General features: G+C 36.3%; 1 protein-coding gene across 1 annotated transcript; it reads right to left on the bottom strand.

The window, feature by feature from the left end:
* Positions 1-2199: 2199 nt before the first annotated feature.
* Positions 2200-12146, bottom strand: LOC149811837 (T-complex protein 1 subunit epsilon-like). Its single transcript, XM_089993134.1, has 9 exons — positions 11773-12146; positions 10381-10699; positions 9511-9859; positions 9029-9161; positions 8882-8934; positions 7263-7365; positions 3194-3360; positions 2804-2917; positions 2200-2652 (listed from the first exon to the last, which is right to left on the bottom strand). The coding sequence occupies exons 1-9, from the start codon at positions 11969-11971 to the stop codon at positions 2482-2484; spliced, it is 1608 nt and encodes a 535-aa protein (XP_089849260.1). The 5' UTR covers positions 11972-12146; the 3' UTR covers positions 2200-2481.
* Positions 12147-21377: the final 9231 nt, after the last annotated feature.

Here is a 21377-nt window from a genome sequence, read left to right as displayed (position 1 = left end):
TGTGGCGCATGAAGTAACTCTTAAAGAAAAACATCCATTACCAGTGATAGATGAGTTATTAGATGAATTGTCTGGGGCAAGATACTTTTCTGAGCTTGATCTAAGGGCGGACTACCACCAAAACAGAATGGCTAAGGATGATATAGCCAAGACAACCTTTTGCACCCATGATGGCCACTGACTTTCTAATGACATCATTTGAGTTAATAAATGCTTCAGTCACCTTCCAACGCACCATGAATGATAGTTTTAGACCAATGTTGAGAAAGTTTGTTCTTATGTTCTTCGATGACATCTTAGTCTATAGCCCTGCATGGAAGGAACACCTAGAGCACTTGCAAAAAGTCTTGAAAGTTCTATAGGACCACACTTTATTTGCCAAGCTAAGCAAATGCAGTTTTGAGCAAGCGAGTGTGTCATACCTTGGACACATTATGAGCAATCAAGGGGTTAGTATCGACCCAGAAAAGATTGAGGCTATGACAAATTGGCCAACATCACATTGTATAAAGGCTTTAAGAGGCTTCTTGGGTCTCACGGATAACTATATAAGATTTATTCGCAATTATGAGATCATTGCTCAACCATTCACTCTATTATGGAAAAAGAATGCTTGGGGTAGAATGAGAGTGCCGAACAAGCCTTTCAGAAACTTAAGAAAGCTATAGTAGAAGCTCCCATCATCGACCTTCCCAATTTTAATAAAAAATTTATGCTTGAGACATATGCAAGTGACATTGGAATTGGGGCAGCCTTAATGCAAGAGAGGCATCCCTTAGCCTATCTTAGCAAGGCTCTTTCAGGGAAGAGTGAAGCTTTCTCCATTTATGAGAAGGAACTACTAGCCATAATCCTAACTATTGAAAAATAGAGACCCTATTTGCTTGGGCGACATTTCATTATTTAAACCGATCACCAAAGTCTAAAATGCATTCTTCAACAAAGGGTATCAACACCACTTCAGCAAAAATGGGTGACCAAGCTATTGGGATATGACTTTGAAATAAGATACAAGAAGGGAACGGATAACAAAGTGGTTGATGCAGTGTGTAGAAGATTAGATGAAGACACACTTATGGTCATTGCAAGGGTTACATATTAATCCGGGGAACAAACAAGTCAAGATCAGTACGAGGACTCACCCATACTCAAGGAGATTATAGAGCACCTCCAAAATACAAGAGGAAAGAGGCCACAAAGAGGTTTGCACAGCGTTGCAAGTCTACCTTCCTAGATGACTAGAAACTTTTCAAGAGGAAGGAAATGATGCAATCCAACCTACGCGCACACAACCAGCGAGGAGCACCCACGCACAGGCCAGCTGCACGCCGAGGACTGCACACCTGTCGCACACCTAGGCACCGCATGCCAGCCAGCTTGCCAGTGCACCACAGCCTGCGTGATCCCAACTTCGCGCAAAAGAATGTTTCCAGCGGGACTTGAATCATGGGCCGCCCAAAGCAAGTGGTGCACTTCACTGTATAACCTATAAAAAGGCTTAGTCTTTGTATTTAAGAAAAAAGAGAAATATGAAATAAAGAATTGAATCCATTTTTTTGAGAATTAGTCTAGGTAGCTTAGAGTTAGTTTAGATAAGATTGATCTAGCTCAACCAGCTAAGATCTACTCAAAGATAGGGGTGGCAATCGGGTCGGGTTGGCAGGTTGGCATGTCAGCATACCTCAACCCGAACCCGACCCATTTAATAAACAGGTAACCCGACATGACCCGACATGACCCGCCAACCCGTTTAATAAATGGGTTGGGTCGGGAAAACAGGTTGGCAGGTAGCGGGTGGGTTGATGGGTCGGGTTGGTGGGCGGGTTGGCAGGTTGACCCACCCGCCTAACCCGTTTATTAAACGGGTCAGCCGGGTTGGCATACCCCCAACCCGAACCCGACCCGTTTAATAAACAGGTTAGGCAGGTCAACCCGTTTATTAAACGGGTTGGCTTAAGCCCAACCCAAACCCACCTAAGAGGCGGCTTGGCGGGTGTGTCAGGTTTTGCCACCCCTACTCAAAGAAGAAGAGTCGAGCACTTCATTTGATCCAAGGCTCCAATGATCCTTAGAGTGAATTGCTCTAGATCGTTTTGTTTGCAGTTCATATGAGTAGATCTGAGCTGGTTGAGCTAGATCCATCTTTGGAGAAATTGGCTGACCACAAGCATCACATTGCCAAAATTGAAACAAAAATGATAGAAAACCAATAATTACTTAACCAATCAAATTCAGTACAAAATTTCCATTTTGAGAAACACCATCATCAACTCAAAAAGGCAATATTCTACAGCAGAGAGCAAAAGAAAAATAAAGATGCGGAGGCACCGAGGAAGTGGACAGAGGTGCAGGATTGTCAAAACAAAACATGAACGCTTACACCCGAGTCTCAAGCATGTTATATCATTAACCTAAATGTAGTCAAACTGCAAACACCACGCTCTGAGCTGAAGTTCAGCTTGCTCCAAGAAAAACAACAAATCAGTAATCCGAAGGGCTGATAACATCATCGATCTTGAGTATCATCTTGACCACCTGTGTTGCCAGAAGTATCTGCTGTTGCTTCCCAATCAGTGTCTCGAACACGTTCTGCTCGCGCATGTCATTGGTCCCAACATCATTGCAATCTATTCCATAGTGGGGATTGTTCTCCTATAAAGTATGACAGACACAATAAGTCAGTAAGTAACCAACCCCCGTCACAGAAAAAGGAAAATGTCAAAAAGGAAAAAATAAAGAAAATGAAAACTCACTTCCAAGGAAATTTAGAACCACTAGCTGAGTTAGACGTAAGAACACACACCTTGATCTGCTGAGATTTGACAGCAGTCAATGTATCAATTGGCTGCAGGCCACTGTTTTCTGCCAATGCCATTGGGATGGAGTCCAACGCATCTGCAAAAGCCCTGATCGCATACTGAGAGAATAATGTGAACGATTAGCAAAGTGCAAAGCCACATACAAGAGGAGACACATGCGGCACACTACCACACTATATGCATCATTGATATTGTAATATGCAAAAGCTGCAGCATTTGACTGCAGGTTGTAACCATTATATATATCAGAAATCCAAACAAATACCAGTAGGGTTTGCTTTAATAATAGATACCCAGCCAGTCCAAGTGGAGTTTATCTATTCCCAAAAAAAAGATGGCCTAGCGGTGATCATGGCAACAGACATGATTTTTACCTGCTCAACTCCAGGAGTTTTATCAGCTGCTGCCTCCACAGCAACTGAGCAAGATATTTCAGCAGATCCTCCTCCATAAACAATTGAGTTGTTACGAATCAAATTCCTAGCAACACACACAGCATCGTGAATACTACGCTTGGTCTCCTCTATGATCATTTTGTTACCTGAACCACCACCAATTATCATAGGCCCTTGCATCAGTTGACATATCTAAGTTTTAAGATGATTATATCAAATTATAATACCAACTAACAAAGAGGACAAGGACATGAGCAATCCTTAGACGGTTGTGGCATGCAAAAGAGATAGAAATGTTATTCCTAGAAATGCCCACGATCAGTTTGTATTATCTGACTTATCAAAAATGACATGAAGCATGGACACTGTTTTTGAGCACTGGAATATTTTCAGAAGACATCCAAACTACCTGAAGAGAACCAACTAGTAGCAAAACAATTCAGAACTAATTGTAACATGAATACAAAGCAATGTAACTTTCAAAAAGGAAGAAAGTAGCCCAATATCCAATTAAATCATGTCCAAGCAGTGATTGAAGGACATGAACACCGACAGACACCCACAAATAAATGGTTAAGGTCCATCATGCTAGATATATTTTTGCATATTAAATTACATTGTACAATGGTATGAAAGAAATCATGAGTCACAAGTAATTCACAGTAATGCATCAAAGGATGAGTGAAGTAATAAATTAAATGTCATCAAAGTTTCAGATAATTTTATCCAAATGAGAAGAAAGAGCATGACAACTAGCGCTAGCAAACAAACCAAGCTGGTCATGGCTCCGCTAAGTTTGGCTCACACAAAGCTCATTCAGACTCGCGGGCGTGCACGCGCATGCGCACACATGCACACAAGCACGTGCACACACACACATTTTTCCTCAGAAAACAAAATAACGAAAACTTAGATCCAAACTGGTGAATAAAATGCTCAACTGAGTTATAAACATACCATACAAAATACAAGAGTAACAGAAGAGCATAATTCAAAAACTAGTACGCATTCAACATGACTAAAAGTTGCAACATGAAAGCAAGACAATGGTATTACTATAACATGGAGGGGAAGATAAACATCATGCCGCTACCCACTTGCACTAACATATCAAATTTTAAATTAATAAAAGCAAAACGATTTTTACAAGTCAAAACTCAAAAGACCTCATGCTAGCAATCCTTTCATTGTGACTAAAAGGTGTAACAACATGATAACAAGATACATCGATCCCAATGGAGGAAAAGACAAACATCATTGGCACTACTCAAATGTACCAACATATTGATAAATCTAACGAACAAAAGCAAAAAAATTTATATTAATAAATCTAATGAAAGAAAAAAAATTATACTGATAAAGCTAATGAAAGAAAACCAATCATGTCAAAAACTTTAGCAGAGTTCTTAGCAAATCAAATGCCAAACTTAAGATAGTGGCTTCTGTCTCTGTAGCATGGCCAAAACTTCCAGAGAAAACACCCATATCTTCACATAAAGTGAAATAGGTGAATCAATCAAAAAAATTAAAGAGTGAAGTTCTTAGCAAACGAAATGTCAAAATTAAGATGTCTTTTTCTCTGTAGCATAGCCACAAACTCCCAAAGATAACACCTATAGTTAAATTGTTCATCACACAAGTTAAAAAGGGTTGCTCAATAATCAAAATTAACAAGTTTAGCTCCTCAATTTAGAAAACAATTTCAGGAAATCAATATTATTTTTCTTTTTTAAAATCATCTCCAAAATCACTAACAATAAGGGGAAACTGTCATCTTGATAAGAATTAAAAAAAATCAACAACCTTAGCATGGAAATTTACAGAACAAGATTTGGAAATCATCATGATGATGTCCAGGAGAATATGCATTTGCATAAGCAACGTTAGCTTTAAGGCATTCACCACATAACAAAAGAAAAGTAAGGACATCTCAATCTGGTGCACAGTGTCATGTGTTGTTACAGAAAGGGACTGGCATGCAGTGCAGCGTATCTTCACTTTGTGCACAGTATCATGTGGATTGCTTTTGGAACGTTTTTTCTTTTCTTTTGATGTGCAGACTCATACAGCACTATTGCTTGCAATGCTACATGCTATTTTGGATCATGAACGGTTGGTTTGTACAATTATTCATGGATTAATTTATGTAGCTAGCATCCTTGCCTTCTATCCCTGCAAATAGATTATCTACCTATGAATTCTTACAGAGATTTGGTGCACTGTTTCCTTCTTGATGCGTCAGCATACTAGAACTCTCATGATTCAAGGTGTTGACCTTTTGTTTTCTACATTATGATATCCAACTTGAAAAATTGTTCACCCCATGACCCTAAAATTTCATTTCAGTATCATAAGCTCCCACATTTTTGTTCCTTTTCAGCAATTTCTTCTATATGTTTATTGAAACTTTGTCTTTGATTTCTGCATAAGGGACTTTACCATAACATTGATAGTACTCAAATTTATCCCACCACTTTACAAATACTTGCATTTGTAGTTCAAGGAAAAAACTTTGATGTCTTTTCATATTCCTTACGCATTATTCATTGAATATTGAATACATATAGCTTACTGGTACAAGGATTTAAAACCAATTGATATTGTTAAAAACTACATGTAGAGGCTTCCTAGGGAATCAAGTAAATACCAGCTTGGAGTCCAAAACATATTCCATAGTAGTAAACCAATTTGATAGACATGGATGTAAAATATTTTATTTGAATGGCCAAGGAATCTTTTGCTGGTTGTTATTGTATAAACATGGCACATTTTTATGCATCCTGACCATCCCAATGATTGAATATTACCAGTGGAAATAGTTTCCAGGTTCAATGTATATGAATAATATCGTTTAAAATGCTAGCCCAAAATTACCTTTTATATTATAGTGTTGTATTTAAAACTTCTTTGCTTTGTTTCCAATTTCTGTCATATAATTGATAATCCTTTCCTTTGTAGAAAATTTACTGCTGCTCTAAAAAAAATTTGTTGCAAGCTCATATTCAGTATCTTTAATTGGAACTGAAATGAATAATTATTGTTTCCAATGGTATTAGCAAATCCAATCATTGGAATTATTAAGATGCATGGAAATATGCCATGTTTATACAAAACAAGTTACAATGACATCCCAATCTGCCAAATTGGATTGCACATAGTGAGAAATGTTTAAACTCCAAACCAGCATTCTAACCAATTCTCTAAGAGGCTGCTGCATAAGGTTATCAACAACATCAATTGGTTCTAGATCCTTGCTCCAATAATTAGACAATTTAACCTCTCATGCCACAGACTTTGACGTTTTTCCCTTGAACTACAAAAATATGTCTTAAAGTTGTGGGATAAACTTTGACATGTACATACCCTGTGAATGTCTCCTCTACATCAAATAAAAAATCAATATATAATCCACAAACTGGAGGAGAACCTGATTAAAAAGAACCCAGAAATGATGGCATTGCAATGAAGGGTCGCAGATCTATTGGAAGAAATAGGATCCCAAAATGGAGATAACTGTTATCAAGAAATTCAAAACAGACTAGAGAAGCCAACACTTTGAAACATCAAAGTACAACTAGCACATCAACTATTCAAGAAAAAACCAATGAACCAAATCAAAAGAAGAATACTCACAGAACAATGATGGCAAACTTATTTGCAACAAAGACAGGTGAAAAAGCTTTTTATATTTTGATGAAAACCTAAAACTATACACAATCACAAATTCACAATGCGCAGCTACAATGTGGAAAATACGTTTGAGTCAGCAAAACCATCAATAACACTACAGATAACCATCATCATCTAAACAGTACCATTATCAGGGTAAATCCTGTCCATATGACACCCTCATATCATCTGCAGCACTGTAGACTGTACCTCAGAATAAGGTAAAACCAAAAAAGCATAAACACATGATAAACACTGATAAGCTCTTCAAAGCTAAGCATGTGTGTGTTACTGTATTGTCATCTACAGAGATGTAGCATTAACTGCAAATGTCTTTGAGCATGCATCTTGACCCCTACTAAGAGACAAAATAACCCACCACCACGAATGAAGATTGTGACTGCCCTTGAGTTTGCACACTGCTCAATATAAAGCATTCTATCTTTTGTAGTCCCAAATGATTTTTCTCGAACTAATCCAGCCTGAAAAATTCAATCACAAATAAGTTTTGCTGCATAAAATGAAAATTAAGAGGAAAATTAGAAGTTAGAACCATAAGAAGCATTGGAAGAGCAAACATGGTGTGCACAATTAAGATGGCAACCCAGCACCTAACGACTATGTGAAACCATAGTCAAATATAAGCGGTATTTTGAAAATATAGCTGTAAATTCATAAAATGATATTAAAGGCAAAATATCATGATATTTTGAAAATATCAGAAATTTATATGTCATGATTTTATTGTGATAATATCACGATTCACAATATTATGAGCTACCTTTTGCTTCTTTACTTCTTTTCTATATCTTAAATATGTTTTTATTTTTTTATATATTTTTACTTATTTTTTTATTATGTGTATTTTATTTCTAAACATGTTATTTTTCTTACTTATTTCTACTAATTTTATATTTTCTAAAAAATTTTAGCACCGAATTTTTCCTGAGATTTATCAACTAAACATATATTATCGCGAGAAATTGCCTTGCTGAGATATAGCCAAGACAAGACCGATATTTGGGACTATGTGAAACATTAGAACTATCAGACCATCTTTACAGAATAAGTCATTTTATGAACCCAATAAAAGTTACAAGACAGTCACTTTATGCTTGACCATACATTTGTTCAATGGAAAAGGAGAAGTAATCGAGAAGAACTGTGTTCACCGTAAGCAGAATATGTATGTCATTTGCTTATTGAAAAATAACATAGCAATGGTCTAATTCTCTAAAGAAGACTTTGATAAAACAATATCCATCAAATCACAAGGTTTAAGAAGAATATAATAATTTGCCAAAAAGTGTAAGATTCAAGAGAGCTTGCACGACATGAAGGCTGGCAGCTACTTTAGACCAAAAACAAAAATTACCACTTCAACTAAGAGCACATCCCCAACATATAGACAAGCACAACATGATCAAGCTTATTAGCATGAACCCAGGACTGATGTGAATCAAGCCACCACATCCTATATTTTAGGATGCTGCCATGTAAAAATGTCAACCTAGGTGATCGTTGTTCCACTTCAAGATTCTCCTGGATATTACAGGCTAGACTAGAAACCAGAAAGGTTTGTAATATATAGCAGATGAACAACAAATGAATGCTAATAATATAGAGGATGGAAAAAAATTGACCATATAATAAGTAAATACTCTATCAGTCATGCCCAAAAACTTGGGCAATGTCACTAGTCTATAAAAAATCAGCATTTGCTTATCAACAAAAAAGGAAGACAATAATTGATGTCAAGATTTCCTAGAAGATTCAACGAATGATATGCCAATTTATGCACGATATATACACTAAACAACCTCTACAAGATGGTGTCGGTGAAAAGAGGCTATTCTCATGAAACATGTGTTCATGATAGATCACCCTATCATGATTGACAAAGCCAGATGACTCCAAAATATCAGAAAGAAATTTGACCTAGTTGCAATGCACACTGTTATTATGAATCTTGTACAAGACTAACTGGCATAGAAGTACCTTCCCCAGCTTCTCTGGTGTCAATTCCTGAAACCTTGGTACAATCCTTCCACCTAAAAAGACAATATTGTCACCATTACAATCCATTCTTTTTGTAGCAAAAGCAGTTAATTGTCAAGATAATTAAACTACGAAACTAATATAAACCTGTAGCAATTGCAATCAACTCCAATTCCACACCACCAACCCATCTAACTGCAGGCAGTCCACGATGCATCAACAAGTGATTTGCTTCATCATCAAATCCCCACTGGCAAATAACCAGCGTAGAGCCTATGTCCTGCAGTCACCAAATTATACCACAATAAAATTGTTACACAAACACTTGCCATACAGTTACACTTAGAAAGAGCATGTGTATAACATATACAACAAATATCATAAAACAATTCCATAGTTTGCAAAACTAAGTATTATAAACAGGCATGGAACAATAATATATGGATACAACACATCTCTTGCAAAATAATATGTCTGTGTGCATGCATGCATGCAGTTCTTGCAAAATAAAACAATAATATGGAAAGCTGCCAACATTCAATCAAGAATCCCTCATGACACAATAAAGCAATGCTGAAGCATCAGATAAGCATAAGAAATTGTGCAAGTGCAGGCATAACCAAGCTCACTTTGCATTTCTGAACCATCTCATCAAAATATTGCTGCTCCTGTTTCCGCAAGGCTTGGAACTTGTCAACAGTGTCAATATCCACCTTATGCTTAGTTTTTGGCTTTGGTGGCTCAAAGGGGCAAGTTAATATAGCAATTTTAGCATTTTCTATGCGTTTAGGCATCTGTGGATGGCTCATGTCCTTGTCAACCACTATTCCATTGATAAGCTCAGTATCCTCTAATTTCCCTCCAACTTTTCCCTCAACTTTAATCAAATCCAAATTGACATCCTTCCTTTCTAAATCTGCAACAGCAAGTACTGCTTTCACAGCAATCTCAGCCAGTGAACGCTTGCAACGATTAACTCTGCCGAAGGAAACATGTCAAAAAGTTAACACCTCATCCTATGTTGGCTTTAAAAATGTTACATCACAGATACAAGCATAATTTAGAGAAGCAACACGTGAAAGATAATGAATATGGATGCTTGAAAAGAGGACAGATTCATGGAAAGCCAAAAGGTGATGCACATTTTTCAGATATAGACAGATGCAAACAGTCACGCACACACATAAGAGAGAGGCACATAAAAGAACCCACAAAGCATATATAAATTAAGTAATACAGGTATCAGGAAAAATGAAAAAGTGAGACATTAGCCAAGAACAAAGGAAGATGGTTTAGATATATTTGATGAAAAGTTTCCACATTCACCAGAAAAGCACAATGTAAAAACAGGCAAATATATGCAAGAAACTATTCAATGACAAAACCCAAAGATTTTGGAGCAGAAGGTGTCCAATTCATCTCGAGATATAAAAGGTAGACATTTTAACAAGTCCATTAAATAATCATCATTGAGGTCTAAGAAGAATAACATGACTCACATCTTTGAAGATAATGTAGTCATGCAAGTCTGCACCAGTGGCTCAATGTTGGTGGATCTGAAGTCAAACTTGTGAGAAATATGCTCCAAATGCTCTACAGAAATTCTGGAAGCCATCTCAAATCCCTCCGCTATCCGTATGGGATGAATACCACAATCTAATAAACGTTCAGCCTGCTCCAGAAGTGCACCTGCCATTACAACCACACCGGTGGTTCCATCACCAATCTCATAATCTTGACTCCTGGACAGTTCAACCATTAGCTTAGCTATTTGATTGTCAACATCCATCTGCTCCAAGATTGTTGCCCCATCATTTGCTGCCAACAAGAAGCATCAATCGTAAGAAATTTCCAGTTGAATAGACATTATCTTGTCATAAAATAATGCTTAAACATTCCTTGCGTAAGATACAAATTCTTTCGGACTTTGCATCACCAACAGGAATACAGCAACATATGAAAACTTCTTAAGGAACTTTTCCCCTTATTCTCCAATCAAATATTTGTATATAATCCTCAAATATATACTAAATTTGATTCATACATGGCTCCTTACATGCTTTAATTTCCATTAATATTTACATGTCAGCTGCATTGAACGAATGTAACGAGAAGATTAGCAATGGCAACTAATCTCACTCCAAGTTTCAGTCAGTCCAATTTCCCACAATTTAGACAAACCTAGCAAACTTGCATTGCCGCAGTTTTATGTTTTTATCACTAGCATAAACATAAAAACCACAGGCCTAATCAATTCTATGTGCTTCAGACATCAAAACAGAAGTAAATGATACATGAGATCTGAAGCTGGGTATCCAGTCAGAGAATTCTTCTCATCTAGTATTAAAGCAACATTTGGAAAGCAGCACGAAAAATTGCAAAAAGATACTCTAGAGTCAAGCACCGACACAAACCCAAGAAAGTAACCACGAACTAATTTTAAACATAAAAGAGTAATAATTAAAAGAGGGAAATTGCTGAACAACCTCCAGAATATTCAAATAAATTGAGATTTGTTTGATAAATTAAAGCTTCACCCACCGATTCCAGCCATTTACCACACTCGGGGTAAAAACAAAAAAACAAACTCAAATGTTCATAAATTTATGTTGTAAAATGAAAAAATGAACTAAAACTAATGACCCTCCTCCACTAGTTTAAATCCAACCATCGCCAACCCAACAAAACAAACAGGTTCATCAAGGACAACAAACCCAGCGATACATACCTAGCGAGAAACCAGAAATTAAGGACCTAATTGACGAAAGAAACGAATACAAACCGTGACTACAGAAGCAAAAAATGAAAGAAATATTAAGGGCAGTGAAGAAAGAGATGGCGATCAGAGAGAACCAGGAAAAGAGAGAGAGAGAGAGAAGGGGGGGGATTACAGATGGTGACGTCGCCGTCAGGGGATTGGAGCATCTTGTCCATGCCCTTGGGGCCCAGCGACGTCCGGAGGATGCGAGCGACCGCCTTCCCCGATGCGATATTCGCCTTCTGAGCCTCGAGTCCCCTCAACCGCGTCTTCTGCTCCTGCTCCTTTATGATCAGAAACGGCCTCCCGAACTCGTCGAAAGCCAGAGCCATCTCCCCCTAGAGATACAAAAGATCAGGGGTTTCTCCTCCGACTCAATGCTGATGAGCTGAATGAGGGTTGGGGTTCGCCAAAGAGAAAATGGAGGACTGGATCAGTGTGTTTGGAACCCTAGTTTTTTACGCTCAAAGCTGCCGCTGCCGAGTTCACTTTTTCCCGTTTATGAGCGGGAAGTGGGGTGAATCTGGGTCGGATCCTAATAGAGCTCAATCGGGTAAATCGATTCGGGCCACCCTGAGATGTAAACGGTTCGGATATTTGTCTGGTATTCGAATCGTTTGATATCCAATTAGCTATTGAAGCTAATCAGAGACGGTGCCAGAAATCCAATTTAGGGTGAACACAAATACGGATGGCAGTGGACAAGGTCTCAAACCCGCCCCCATCTCAAAATTTTGCCATCCACCTCCGCCTTCATCTCCGCACAGATTGATTTTAACGTAAGCGAGGCAGGGTGGGGCTCTACTTTTTCGATCCTTCTGCTGCCGTCTTCTGCTGTTAGAGGAAGGATGAGAGGAGAAAATTAGAAACCGGCACAACTAGTTAGAGGATGGAGACAAAAGAGATTCTAGAAAAGGTTTTACGTTAGGGTTATATATATATATAATTTTATAATATATATACAAGTGTAGCAAATCAGGTCATGCTGAACATGAGTAGTTTTGCTCATGCTGACATCGTGGCCATCCAATTTGCATTTTAAAAAACTTAAAAGTCAACAAAACCACATGGCATTCTTTGATCATTGCAAAAAATTTCCTTCTTGTTTTTTCTTTTCCTTCTCTTTGCCTTTCTAGCATCTATTCTCTTTTTTAGGGAAGATAAAAGATAAAAAAGAAGAGAGAAAAGAAAAGAAAATAAGAGAGAGGAACTTTTTTTGCAAAGGCCTCACTTGACCTTAATTTGAAAAGATTTTGAAATTACTTGCCTCCGTATTTTGAAAAGTTTGCGGAAAAAATAAAGAGACGGGATTCGCTCGTTGGTACGAGGTTCAACCGTTCCTGACGTCTTTACTCGGGATAATTGAACCAAGGATCGAACTTATGCTCTTTTGTTTTGCCTAAATATTGTCTAAGAATTTATTTCAAGTCTAAAAATGTACATTGAATCATGCTTGTGCAATGCAAATGCAAAGATATATGCTTTTAAGAAGAATAATTTTAAAACCTTTGGATTTATCCAAGTGATTTTTGAAATAAATTTGAAGATACTTGAAGAAGTGATTCAAAAGGTTGAAATTGGTTTGAAAAAGTTAAATTTTGAATCTAACTTAGAACTTTGAACAATGGATCTGGAAGAAGAGACTTGAATTTTCAAGTTTTTTGAATAATCAGAGATTCTGAAAATAAATATTGAATGAAGAGAAAAGGAGAATTAGAATTTTAGAATTTTTAAGTAAGAATGAATTTTCAAAGTCAAAATGAACTTTGAATTTGGATCAATTTTCAAGAATCGATTTTGAAAAGGGATCTTTGGTCTTAAGTTTTGAATTTAGAACCTGAAACAGGAATTTGAATTGGAAATTGAATTTAGATTTGAAAATGGTTTTGAAAGTAGGAATTGAAATTGGAATCTTGAAATCCAGATGAGATTTGAAAATAAAATTGAGTTTGGAATTGAAAATCAAATTTGGAAAATGAAACTGGATTTGAAAAATTTGAATCCAAGGTGGAATTGGATTTTAAAATCTAGAATCCTAGATGGAATTTGGAAATTTTGGAATTGAAATCTGGAATCCTAAATGGATTTTGCAATCTGGAATCCAAGATGAAATTGGATTTTGCAATCTGGAATCCAAGATGAAATTGGATTTGAAAATCTGAATCTAAGGTGGAATTGGATTTGAAAATCTGGAATTCAAAATGGAATTGGATTTGAAATTTTGGAATCCTAGATGAAATTAGAAGATCAATCTAGATATTGAGAAATCTTGATGAGATCTGAAGATGGATCTGAACCATGGAAATCCAGATGGGATTTGAAGATAGATCTGGATTTTGGAAATCCAGATAGAATTTGGAATTGGATTCAAGAAATCCAAATAGAACTTGAAGATGGATTTGGATTTAGCACTAATCTTTAGAATTTTGATCCTTACTTTCAAACTAATTTGAATATTAGAAACTCAAAAGATTTCAGAAAAACTGGGATATTTTGAAAACTTGAAGTGAAGAATAGAAAACTTGATCAGGCGATGAACTTCAAAGTTAAATTTGAACTTTGAAATTCGATTTGAATTAATTTTGAAATTAAACTTTTGAATCTTGGAAATGAATCTGAAAATTCCAAAATTGAATTTTGAAATTGGGATATTGAAGTTTGAATTTTTGAAAATAAGATGAAATAGAAAGATGAATTGGAATAGATAGGAATTGAAGATTGATTTGAGAAATAAAGAAGATATTTGAAGAATCATCTCAAAATCACTTAGATTTTTTAAGAAGATTTGAAATAATTTGAAATTATATGATGTAATTTTATCCTAAATGATGAATGAATTAAAAGGAATTTTGAAGATTGGATATTTAAAAGCATATTTCATTCTTTAAATGAATTGAAATAAGATTAAAAATATAATATATTTCTGACTATGGTCATAAAATGTATTATAAGATAATCTATATTTAAATTCAGATAAAGAATAAAACACATTTTTGTGCCTTTATAGAGTTTGAAATGAAATTAACTCTCAATATATCCTGACTATGGTCATTGATATATGTTTCAAGTTAATTTAAAGTTAAACTCTGATAAATGAAGAAAAATTTAGAAAATATGATGATTTTTTAAAAAAGACCTAGTGTGGATTCAATGTTATTCCATAAAAGATAAAAATCTAAAACATTGTTCACATTTTGACTATGACCATCAATGTGAATCATTTGCTTAAAATTTAATTACCTCTTATTAGAATGGTGCACATGCAATTCGTGTTTTCATTCATGAATTTTTGAAATAAAAGAGAAAAATGATGTGAAACACATAATTTCCTAAAAATGCATGCTCATACATTCTAATTTAATACAGAAAATATAAAGTTCTCATTAATATCTAGCTATTACAAACTTGAATTGAACTTAAAATTACAAGAGTCTCTAATTCTAGGAAAGAAACTAACATTTTCCATATATCTCCTGCAAAACAGGGTTAGCACACAACAAAATGCCAAATATGAAAGAAAATGGAAGATATGTGACCTTACCCATATTAATAAAGAGATGCTCATGGATTAGCCTGAGGGGAATGCGAGTATTTGACAAGGACATGCATGCATTCTCAGGGAGATACGATGTATATGCCTAAAGGGTTGTGCTTAGGCCTAATGCCAAATACACATAAACTGACATGATACAAAGGGGAGTTGTAATGCTGTAGACTATATGCTAGGTGATTTTTGCGTACTGCAGAAAATCGGCTGAGTATAGATTACATGGACATTGATTCATGAAAATGTAAATAAATGTGACAAAAAGAATGAAATATGACCGACATACAATAATGCAAATTCAAGTCATGACACGAAGTCTAAGAATGTATATGTTGGTTGAAAAAGGCTCAATTGGATCCTATGACAGGTATCAACTTGATGTTTTAGCAAAACTGATGTTTTTCCAATAAATTGGAAGAAACTTTATACTAGAGGAAATGAAACTTTACAGCTAATCCTAAACAGGAATTTCAACAAACTATATATATATATATATATATAAAGGCTGGAAAGGAGAGCTGTGGGACTTGCGCTACAGTAATATACATAGGTTGTTACATAGACACATACAGGTATAGGAAGTGAGCCTACAGCTGGGAAGTGATAAATGCAGTGGAAAATGTGGTGGAGGATTGGTGGTGCATTGGTTGAACCTTGCACAGGGGCTGATAATGGATACAACATGCTGGAAGTAGGGAAGTGCCAGTGTAGATGTTGAACTGATGTGACAACAATGGTGAATGAGATAGCTGTTATAGAGTTTGTGTAAACGACAGCAAAGGGTGTTGTAACGTGTAGGTGCAGAAGATGCTTGGAAGGATGGTAATTGAAGACACTAATGTAGCAGTGGAATGAGGATACGAAGTGGAATGTTGTTGCTAGCTGATATTAGAGGTTGGAGGTTGGGAGAATGTTGTAGGTACAAAGGTGGTTAGTGAAGGCAATAGGTGACTGGAAGGGGTGATGGCAAATGTGAAGGAGGTAGTGACATGGTGTTTGCAGCAATGGGAGAGGGTGATGTTGTGAGTGCAGGTGTAGGGAGTGATAAGTGTGATGCTGCATCATACTATAGTAGTGAGTGATGGGCAACCAGTGGCAACAAATGCACACGAAGCTGCACGAGAGGGTCAACACATACTAGCTAGAAGGAGAGAAGCTACCTCTTTGGCTAGGCTCAATGGTCTGGTATCTTAAAAAGGGAGTGGCATGAATGTTCAAGGTACCCAGCAAGAGGATGAGGCCATGCAAAAATCCAACAAGCACAAGAGCAAGGAATATTTGGAAGTAATAAACCACAAAAAAAACTTTAGAAAGAGCTATTACACCTACAAGTTTGATAAGCATGACACCACTGAACACAGAAGTACCCATGGTGCTAAGTGATTCTTGCATTTACCTTGCTTTATTTCCACGGCTTAACACAAAGGCACATACAGAATTCAACAATAATCTCTATAGACGTCACCATTTTCACAATAGTAATTGTATTTTATTGAATCTTCAACAAGTGTCATTATCTTCATTAAATCTAAGATAATCACAGCTAACATGAGCAAAATGATAATTGAACTCCACAAACAGGAAATAAAACAAACATTGAATGCAACACCAAAATCTGTACAAATATTGACTATTGTTGTTTTCCATATGCTGAGATGTTGTTGCAGGGAAATACAGTAAAACGAGATGGTAAAGGCAAATACAATGGATGCTCCAATTATAAAATGCTATGATAAATGAGCTAATGAACATGCTCAAATGTATATAGATGCAGCATCATGTTGCATCAAAGTGTGCATGGTGAATAGTGACTTTTGCAGAAAAGTGTGGATCACTGTGGGGCTAAGTGGAGATATGATGTTACAAGAGGTGAATGGATGTGCTGGAAGTGTGAAAAGGGTAGTGCACTTGTGGTGACAGGTGTTGTGTGTGGAAATGGCAAGGGATGTGAATGTAGCAAATGGTGCAACAGTGAACATGTGCACAAGTAAGTATAGTGAGTGAAGGTGATTTGGGGGCAGTGTAGATGGAGTGGTAAGGATGCAAGGAAGGAGATGTACATCAAGGTAAGTGAGGTGAGAAGGGTGTGTTAAGTGCATATATCTACAACAAATGATATATAACTAAACATTGAAAGTGATGCACTTTACATCGAATTGCAAGGCATCTGCTGATGCACGATAGGGGGGCACACAAACTCCCCTTACATCCTCCTGTATAACATTGGACTTGAGAGAATCAATATGCAAGATGTCCCGCAGAAGTGGTGTGTTCAATACGTGCATGTGTGCACTACAGTGGGACAAGTAGTGAACAGTTTGCAGGAAGATGGCTCTTCAGTAGATTTGATATACCATCAGCAGCGGATCCTGATTCTCCTGGAAAGGAAACAATTCAATTGCCCTGGCTGCTGCTTCTAGGAGCTCTAGTTGTGGTAATGTGCCTGCTTCATTGACAAGCATTTCACCAATGGCACAAGGAAGAAAATCAGAGGCATTGGCAATAAACACCAAGGATTTTGGCACATCGTTTTTATGGAGAAATTTAGGTAGCAACAATATACTGATGATCATTCATCATATCATCCCCTGGTAGCTCTCCATCAACAATGGCTACCACTGCCATCTTCATAGATGTTCCAGAATTCACATCCTTTATATAAGAATCCAATGAAAACCTTCACAAATATGCTTAACACAATATTACATGAAGACTCTGATATAGCGTACATATATGACTGTGAAAGAACAAACAAAACCACTGAAAACACAAAGGTTCAATATATAATTAAGGGATCATCGTCTACCATTGAATGTTAAATGAAAATGCAAAGGGGGAATCGATGTAAATCTGTACGTTCTTTGCAATAAGCACAGGGGGGGTTAATACTGAGTCATCCCTCTCTGGCTCGATTTGCTCAAGCATATGGGAGGTAGTAAACGTGAGTACCAGATCTATTCCAATCGAAATTAAAAAAAAAAAGACCAAAAGGTCTTTCAGAAATGATAGAGAGCATATATATAAAGAAAGAAAAGGTATCCCCATTATTTTCCTGTATAGTCCTGACAAATGGGTTCCTCTATCCCCACTACCCGTTAGTAGAGCGAAGCAATGAATAACATAGGATGCTGAGGAACAAATACAAGAAAGTTCCTACATAGCAGTGCTGTGACATGTGGATTTAACAACACATTCTTGTACATGTCAGACATTGATACTGCAAATCAAAATGGCCAACCGATACAATCATTAAAAAAATCTCTTGGCTGGTGTTTTACTGCTAAGGATGCTCAAATCAGATGACATACATATGTTAATTTACTCAAGTAACTAATATAAAATGTACGTTTAAGATGGATCGTATAGGAAATCGGTGAAAGATATAGGATGATGAAATGAAATTTCGTGAATGAATGGTACTACATGCAAAGGGGATGATGATGTTAAAAACTATGAACTCCAATACAAACAGAAGCAGGGAATAAGCAAAATTTCAGTGATAAGATGAATGGCATTATGAACTGGAAGATGGAGATGCAAAGGGTATGCTATAAATACAAGAAATGAATCAAATGTGAGGGATGATGCTTATACTGAAATCTAAGCAAATGCAATGGATGATCTATGACCTCTTACCATCAGATACAGAAAATCAGATTGATTAAATATAACCAAAGAAGACCAAAGATCCTAAAAAAAATGATGGAAACTATATGAACGATAATATATGTAAGAAGAAATACTAAAATATAAACAATATATGCAAAGAATATTAACACTAATTGACCATATACAATATAATGTGTGAGACAAGAGAAAAAAATGTGAATCGGAAGCATGAGAGATAAGAAATCCTGTGTAATGGATGATTGAAATAAAAACAAAAAATCAAATGTAAACAAATACTAAAAAAAAAAACTACAGAAAGTATAGAGGTTCAAAAGTAATTGGTAAAAAGAGAAGAAGAGAATGTTGTAATTTGGATAATTCTGTTAATGTAGCAATAGGAAGGGGGGGGGGGTGTCAATCCTGCTATATGCAGGTCAATCTCACCCTCAATGCCTTGAAGGAAAACAAAATTTAAAACAAACAAAGAAATGCGATAATACGAAATCTCTATAGCAAATCAAAGTAAAAAAAAAAGGGATGAAACTTATGAGAAATCAGAAATAAATACGATAAAACAACAAAAAGAAAAAAGAAAAAAAAAGAAAAGAGGGGAAAGGCAATCAGACAGGGAAGGGAATGAGTCACTTACCTTCGATTGTTGTTTGAATCTCGAAGGAAGCACTCCTTTTACTCCTGATTTTGAGTTTTCTTTATCGATAGCGGGGAAAGTGCAGAGATCCAGAGAAGACGGGAAAGGGGAGAAGAAGAAGGCGATAATCAGATGAAGGGGGAGAAGGACCGAGAAGAGGCGCACATGGGGAGGTGAATGGCGGATGCCTTTCATCGACTCCCCACGGTCTCTTTTATAACGAGAGACTGTTGGGGAGTCTTACAGATTGGGTCCCCATTTTTAAAAGAATTTGCAAAATGATGTTTTTTCAAAAAGATTTTCTAAAAAGGTTGTTTTAACTAAAGAGATTTTTTTAAAAAAGAGGTTTCCGAACTATCTTTTTCTGAATTTCTTTTTCTATTTTATATTTTTTTGATCTTTTCTTTATGTTTTCTATATTTTTTTGTGTTTTTGAAATAAAAACTCTAAAACTATGGAAAAATAAAGGATTTTAAACTATTTTTGCAAAATTTCAAAAAAATATTTACAAAAGAAGGGTTTTCTGAGAATTCGGGTTATTCCTTGAAAATTTCTTCAGAAAACGGGTTTGGATCCGAGGTTTTAAGAAAATATTCGAGTTTTGAACCTCGAATCGAGAAATACAAAGCAGTGGATCCAAATGGATGCCGGATGAACTGTCTGAGCCATTCAGAAACTATTTTTGGTATTTTTGTAATTTCAATTTGAAAATTGGATAACAAGGTTCAGATTTGGATTTTGATATTGGATCCGGATTCGAAATTGAGTCGGATATAGAAAATGGATTTTGGATTCCAGTGAATCCGAGAAATAACTGAAATTTAGATTAAAGCTGACCCAATTATTCAAAAAAATGGAGGCCAGGAGCAAAAGAGGATTTTTTTGTAATTTTTTTGAAAAATTTAGGATATTCACACATTCATTAAAAATGCAAAGACGGCCACGATGTTGGCATAAGCAGAAACACTCATGTTTTGCATGACCTGATCTGCTAAGATATACAAGGGTAGAAGGCAGGGGCAAGAGTAAGTTCATCTCTGTCTTCATCCTCTCATGAGTTTTGATTTTAACCCCATCCCCAATCCATTCCCCGTTTCATGTCCTCCATCCCTGATCTAAATGGGGCGAGGCGGAGCGGAGCCCCATTTTTTCCCTGCCATCTCTAAACACAAATGTGTGTATTTGCACGCATGAGTGTATGTACGTAGAGAAATGGGTAGGGGTCTGACGCTTTTGTGCCTACCGTGTGTTTATCACGTGGATAGGGGTTTTAATGTTGTTTTTAAAAAAAATCTGAGCCTACATATGTGTTCTGCATTATTAATTTCCTAGGAAATCACACTTAGATCAAGTTTTTTTTTTTATATAAAAATGATGATTTTTTAAGCATTGGATATTTTTAAAATTGTAGACTGTTGATTTTTGAATCTTATAAAACCTAACTTGGTGTTGAAATAGGACCATTCAAAAATCGATTCCCATAAAATCAAGCACCTATGGTCAGATTTTAGAAATAAATAGAAACAATTTTTTCCAAAGCTTTGTAGGCACAAAAAGTGTGGGGCACCTGCCCATTTGTTTGTCGGTGACTTACATGAAAAGTTTCCAAATCTAAATCGGAATTCAGATCTAACCGGAGTGTGAGTGTGTCCCTTCATTAATTGAATTGAACATTAGATAGAATTCAGCCAGCCACAGGATTGGATTAGAATGGAAGTCCAGTATCTCAACCATGCTGTTTCAGCTCCTAACCCAAAGGTGGGTGGGTGGGTTGCTATACCCAAAACTTTGCTACAGAAGACATCATGAATGACCCAAATATAAATATTAAGCAATAGATCTGAGTTCAGATTTAGATCCAAACAAAATCTAATGAAATAAAATTAGACATGTACCAAATTTTACATAGTTGATAATAGTTAGGCCTGTCACA

The sequence above is a fragment of the Nuphar pumila genome, chromosome 17 (genome assembly GCF_984573655.1).
Source record: "Nuphar pumila chromosome 17, dmNupPumi1.hap1.1, whole genome shotgun sequence".
NCBI lineage: Eukaryota > Viridiplantae > Streptophyta > Magnoliopsida > Nymphaeales > Nymphaeaceae > Nuphar > Nuphar pumila.
The sequence above is the reverse complement of the archived record's forward strand: the minus strand, read 5'-3'. Positions and strand labels throughout refer to the sequence as shown.

What these genes read in the sequence shown, in the direction of transcription:
- LOC149811837 (XM_089993134.1), bottom strand. Translation starts at nt 11,971, where the DNA reads ATGGCTCTGGCTTTCGACGAGTTCGGGAGGCCGTTTCTGATCATAAAG. An exon ending in ACTACATTATCTTCAAAGAT is followed by an intron (nt 9,860 to 10,380) that starts GTGAGTCATGTT and finishes TTCCTTCGGCAG; the next exon opens with AGTTAATCGTTGCAAGCGTT. An exon ending in AAACTCCTGGAGTTGAGCAG is followed by an intron (nt 2,918 to 3,193) that starts GTAAAAATCATG and finishes TTATTCTCTCAG; the next exon opens with TATGCGATCAGGGCTTTTGC.